Source organism: Microtus pennsylvanicus, chromosome 21, assembly GCF_037038515.1.
Source record: "Microtus pennsylvanicus isolate mMicPen1 chromosome 21, mMicPen1.hap1, whole genome shotgun sequence".
In the NCBI taxonomy this organism is placed as follows: Eukaryota; Metazoa; Chordata; class Mammalia; order Rodentia; family Cricetidae; genus Microtus; species Microtus pennsylvanicus.
This window is the reverse complement of record NC_134599.1, coordinates 2116876-2122875: the sequence shown is the minus strand read 5'-3', so window position 1 is coordinate 2122875 and position 6000 is coordinate 2116876. Positions and strand designations below refer to the sequence as shown.

The window sequence follows — 6000 nt, the reverse complement described above, 5'->3', positions numbered from 1 at the left end:
TATGTATAGTGACTTATAAACCAAGTATAGGATAGCTTTTTGCAGAACTTTAATTTCTAAGAATTTTTAACTCACAGTAAAAGTACCTTATAGAAACAAGACTAACAGAAAATTTGAAAACAATAACAAAAATTCACCAGTGTCTAGACATTTGAAAAGTATCACACCAGTTTGCTGAAGTTTAAAATCAGTGTTGTGTTTATGTTCACATATTTAAAGATCCTATAACAGTTCTGTCTATGTGCATTAAATACTGTGCCAACCACAAGCATCTGGCCTACAGGAACAACCTACTACACTTGGCCAAAGCAGCGGTGGCGGCAATTGCTGCTGCCACCATGAACAGAAGCACACAGCCCCAGAGGCTGTGAGAAGCAGACCCAAGAGGCTTCATCTGACTTACCAGCCAGCCCCACAGAAGTATGACTGAAGGAGCTAATAGTGTGTGTATGGACAACTTCACCCAGGGTCTCATATTTAGATCATACCTTATTTTACATAGGAAGGATAGATAGATAGATAGATAGCTAGATAGATAGATAGATAGATAGATAGATAGATAGATAGATAGATAGATAGACAGACAGATAGATGATAGATAGATAGATAGATAGATAGATAGATAGATAGATAGATAGATATAGATAGGCAGATGATTAGAGAGAGATCTAAAATATATGCTAGAAAATCAGTAAAAAGCAATGTTACAATCTACAAAATTTGTAACTATAATAATTGATTTAAATATCACAGACCCAATTAATTGTAAGAATCTACTATATTCCCCCAACAAGATCTATACAGTGCCTCATGCTCTCTTGTTTAAATTGTATTATTTTTTTGTATAGGTGTGTTTTTCCTGCACCACATGCCTGCAGCACCCATGGAGGCCTGAAAAGGGTGTTGAATCCCCACTGGGACTAGAGTCACTGGTGACTGTGAGCCACCATGTGGGTTACGGGAACCAAATCTGAGTCCTCTGAAAGAGCAGCCAGTGCTCTTCACGGTTGAGCCGTCTCTCCAGTCACTCTACCCTCAACCCTTGTGCTCTTTTTGTTAATGTTCTTTCATTTTTGTTTTTGAGATAACATCTCACTAGGTAGCCCTGGCTCGCCTGGAATTCACTAAGTAAACTAGGCTAACTCCAAATCCATAGGGCTCCTCCTGCCTCTGCCTCCTGAGTGTTAGGATGAGGTCATGCAACGCCATGCCCAGCTTCATGCCCTTTAAAGAGGAAATTCAAAGTGAGAGAATCAAAGGGCTATATAACAGAGTCACTGGTGCAGCCCATCCCGTCAAAACCCAGAAAGCACCATGACGAGTGTGGATGGGTGCACTTGTTTGCAGAGATTTATGCATTCTCTGCCACACACAACTGCAACATGAGACTCCTAAGTGTGCCTGCCTTGGTGAACTCAGAACGGGAAGCCTCTGCGTGCGGCTGCCCATGTCTGAAGTTCTATACCCGTCAGCCTCCAGCACATGCCCAATGCAGGGACTGCACCTGGACTGGGTCCTTCACACTAGATGAATGAGTGACCACTGACCTTCAAAGAGTGGTGACCACACAGCAGATCAACCACGGAGGGCCTGAGATTCAAGACGAGGCAACCCTTGAAGCCCATTTTTCATCTCATCAGCAAATGTTTCCAGTCAGTATTTAAAATTCATTGTATATCTGACTAAGTGTGGTCATTCAAGCCCAGCTCATCTTCAGATTAAGAATGTCCAAATGAACAAGAAGTTGAGACTGGCCAGTGAGATGGCTCATCGGGTACCTGGATGCAATCATGTACACAAGGTGAAAGGAAAGAAACGTCTCCTGAAAGCTGTCCTCAGATACAGACGCACGGATACACACAGGGAGACATACACACAGGGGAACGTTAAGAAAATTAAAGTTGAGACATACTGAAAAGTTTAATATTTTATAAAATTTCCAGACACCTTACCTTACAGATTAGCCAGGAGCTCTGTGTTTGGATGGATCGGCAAATGGTGTGCACTGAAAGTGACTGCAGTGGACAACTGTTCTCTGATCTCTCCTTCACTTGGTCTTCCCAGAGGATGGATTTCAGGTTTCAATAAGAAGCAGAGCCTGGCATTAACTAACATAATGATCACGGAGATGTGAAGGCAGCTGACTTGCATTGTGCTAGTGCAAGGCCTCCCACTCAGGAATCTACCAGCACTCGCTGCAGGCATGCCCTGAGCCATTCGGAGCCACAGCACCAATGCTCCTTCTCCTTCAGGCTAAGGAATCGGAGAATGGTAACGATGGAATGCAAGGAGTGTGCTCAATGGCTTGTAAAAGTACAGCTCAATTTTCTGGTTTTCCTATTTAATAAAAAATTATGTCAGATACATCCTGTTTTTCGTAAATTTCTCCAAAAGAAACTAAATTCAACAATTTGAGGGAAAAAGAAGTGTTTTACTTTTTTCTGAATACAAATCCTGTTTTGTCATCCGCACCGTGCATGTAAGCACCATTATATTTCTGTGACCTGTGTGCTACCTGGGGACAGCCACAGCATGCACTCATGTTTTTAGTCAGGAACTCAAGAGTTAAGAAACCATCCCAACAATCACGTACAACTAAACTGAATAATTATGAGCTCATATTCCACTGTGTCTGCCCTTCTATGACCTTTAAGTTCTGGGTATCACCCTGGTAACTTTCCTGAGGTGAAGACTTAAGGTGGTGGTATATGAAGGTCCCCAAAGCCTGAGACACAAAAAGGAAGCAATTTCTCTCTATGGGTTTCACAGGAGCGAAGTAGTCTTTAAAAAGGTTTTAAAAAGTGAATATACATATGGCCTATAAGGCAAAGTCTAAGTTACAAGTGTGTACAACACTGGCACTGTGCTGTGAAGTATTATCAGGTGTATACACACAAATGTCCAAATCTACAATCACATATGCTTCTTACTGCTGCTTACCACAAAAAGACAGGCTCAAGTTTGGAAGGAACCTAGTATTTTCCCACTGGCCCAAAGTCTAATGAAGATTCTGTAACATGAATCAGAAACTCTGCTTTTGGTTTTTTAAGGAAATAAAAAATGTAGTTTGCTACTAGTACATAAGTTTTCAGGACTTTCTGAAAATGTTTTGGGGTACTAGGCAACTTCCAGGTAGGCTTCTGCCTGCAGATGCAAACGTCTCATGGCATAAAGCAAAGCGTAAGAAAGTCCAAGTCGGCTTCTTTGCACATCTTCACCGCTCATCCAGATGGCTCCCTGCTGTAGACATACAACCCTTCCCCAGTCTCTAAGACTCAGGGTTTAACCAAAAGCTCTAAGGTCAGTCAGAAAAGTCAAAGGAGAAACTGATCAGCAATGCCAAGTTCTCGTGCTGGTGAGAAGGTGGCACTGACAGGCAGCCCAGACCTCACCACAAGCTGATGAGTGTCTGTGGGATGTCAGGAGTCCTCGGGGGACTTGCTGCAGAAAGCTGCTGAGGCAGTCGGGTCTCACAGTGCTTTCTGATGACCGTTTGCAGAAGGCTTTGCAGTTTCTGAATCTCTTGAGGTATCTGACAAGTGAAGCTTGTGAAGTCCTGCAGGAAAATAGGACACGGGTGAGAAAGAGCAGAAAAGACCTGCTGAGCGGCACAGCTTTCTTGTATAGGTTATCTACAGCGTTCTGGTAATGAGAGCCTTCTCCTCCCTGGAGGCAGCTCTATGGAAGTCACGCCTCTTTTCTAGGACTGCCCCCTCCAATGACTGGGTGACAAGTGGGCATGGCTCTTCTCAATATGGTGGGGTCCTACTATTTTTTATTTTTTTTTGAGTGTGTGTGTTCATTTGTGTGTGTCTACAGGTAGAAGCCAGAGAACAATTTTGGATGTCATGTGAAGTGCCACCCACTTTGTTTTAAGAAACAGGGTCTCCCATTAAACCTGGAACTCACCAAGTAGATGAGATTGGCTATCTACCCAGCCCAGGGAGCCACATTCCCAGTGTTGGGATTTTGTCTAGCTTTTTCACATGGGTTCTGGGGATCAAACTGAGGCCCTCATGCTTGTGTAACAAGTAGGTTACAGACTGAGCCATCTCCCCAGATCCTCAGTGTGGCTCTGATGTGATGGGGCCTCCAAAGCATAATACCCCATAGGGTCAAAGGTGTCAAAGCACCCTTCATCTCTTCACTGTCTCTTCCTCCTCCTCCCCACAAAAGCCTCTTCCCAGTAAGCTAGCTTGTTCTCATCCCAAAACACACTGCCTAGGAAGCTAAGCTGATATAGATACATGACTTTTTTGTTTTAAAACACAAAACGTGTGGCAAGAATACTCAAAGTGAAACCCATGACATGTAAGCGTCTACAAGTAGTGCATCCTCGGGAAAGACCATGGAAGAGCGCCCATACTGCTCAGATTTTTGAATGCCCCCAAACCAAGTTAGGGGGTAGGATGGGTATTCATTCTAAATTTCCAGATAGTAATTTTCTCATTAGAAAGCTTTATATAACTCCTAAGCCAATAAAGTCTTCCTCCCAAATTTAAAGTCTTTATTACTTACATAACTTAATGAAAGAAAATTTGAGCTTGAGCCTATAACTGAATTAGACAAAAAAAATCATTGTAAAATAAATAGTTTAATCCCAGAAATGGCTAAACCACTAAGTGATCAGAGAATCTCTGAAAATTAAGACAAGACTGGTGTGGGAAGTCTTTCTGTTTATATGTTGCTTTTATTCATTAATGAATAAATCTGTTCCGGCCAGTGACCTAGCAGAAATAGAAAGGCGGGAAAACTAAACTGAGAGAAGAAGAAAGAAGGCGGAGTCAGTGAGATGCCATGTATCCGCCAGAGGAGAAAGACATGAGCTGTTAGCTGGAGCCTTGCCGGTAGGCAACAAGACTCATGGCAAAATATAAAATAATGGAAATGGGTTGATGCTAGATGTAAGAGCTAGCTAGCAATAAGCTTAAGAGGTTGGTCAAACCGTGATTTAATTAATATAGTTTCTGTGTGATTATTTTGGGAGTCTGGCCAGCTGGGAAATGAGGAAGCGGGCTCCTACAAAACAAGACATGCACTGAAGAAAACTTGCCAGGAAAAAAGTAAGGGGAGGGATGGGGCACAAAGGGCATACTTGCCACACTGCCCTGGACCCATACTGTCTCTGGATGGGGAATATGTGCAATGCTAAAGACCAAACCCAGGACCTTACACATGGTAGGCAAGCATTCTACCACTGAGCCACATTCCTGGCCTTGAAACTACTCTTTTAAGAAAGAAGACTTGTTCACTTCCTTTTTATTTTTTATCTTTTGGTTTTTTTTGAAACAGGGTTTCTCTGTGTAGTCCTGGCTGTCAAGAAACTCACTATGTAGACCAGGCTACCTTCAAACTCATAGATATTCACCTGTGTCTGCCTCCTAGATGCTGGGATTAAAGGTTTGCACCTCTGGGCTAGGTTTCACTTCTTAAATCCAGGTGTGACACAGGACATGCATTCTGATATAACTGCAATCTTTTCATCTGTAGACCTCCCTAGAAATAGTCCCTTGGTCACCACCACCACGATGACTAGTGTGCAGATGTTCTCTGAAAATACCTATTAGGAATGAGCTAATGAAGTCAGATTTAACATCTTTGGCCATTTGAGCCTATATTTAAAGAGGATCTTTTCTATACAAAGAATGGCCCCTAAAGAATATACAAAAGGATAACAGAAAACATTTGAAAAATAAAACAAGCACGGCAATTGGGGGTTTTACTCAACTCTTGAAAACTCCATTGTGTCTTATGGTCAGATTGCTAAGATGACACAGAGGGCCTCTGGCCTCTGGCAGGAGCTCCACAGAGAGATGCCAACACTGAAGCACTGCAGCCATCTGAGGTCCTAGCTAGAAAAGAAGTTTCAACTAGACATAAGACTGAGCGTTTCTTGGTTCCTAGGCATCTGGCTACTTTTAATGTGCCCAGTACTGTGAAATACAGGCACTAAAATTCATAAATTATCTGGCGTTTCATCTGAGATGAGATGTTTCATTT

General features: G+C 42.6%; 1 protein-coding gene across 2 annotated transcripts in view; it reads right to left on the bottom strand.

The window, feature by feature from the left end:
- Window positions 1-1895: 1895 nt before the first annotated feature.
- The window catches only part of Lmbr1 (limb development membrane protein 1), a 119494-nt gene continuing 115389 nt past the window's right edge, over window positions 1896-6000 (bottom strand). For both annotated transcript variants that reach the window (XM_075954950.1, XM_075954951.1), the window contains one exon: window positions 1896-3556. In XM_075954950.1, the coding sequence (XP_075811065.1) occupies window positions 3471-3556 (86 nt within the window). In that variant the 3' untranslated portion in view covers window positions 1896-3470. The remainder of the gene's footprint in view (window positions 3557-6000) is intronic.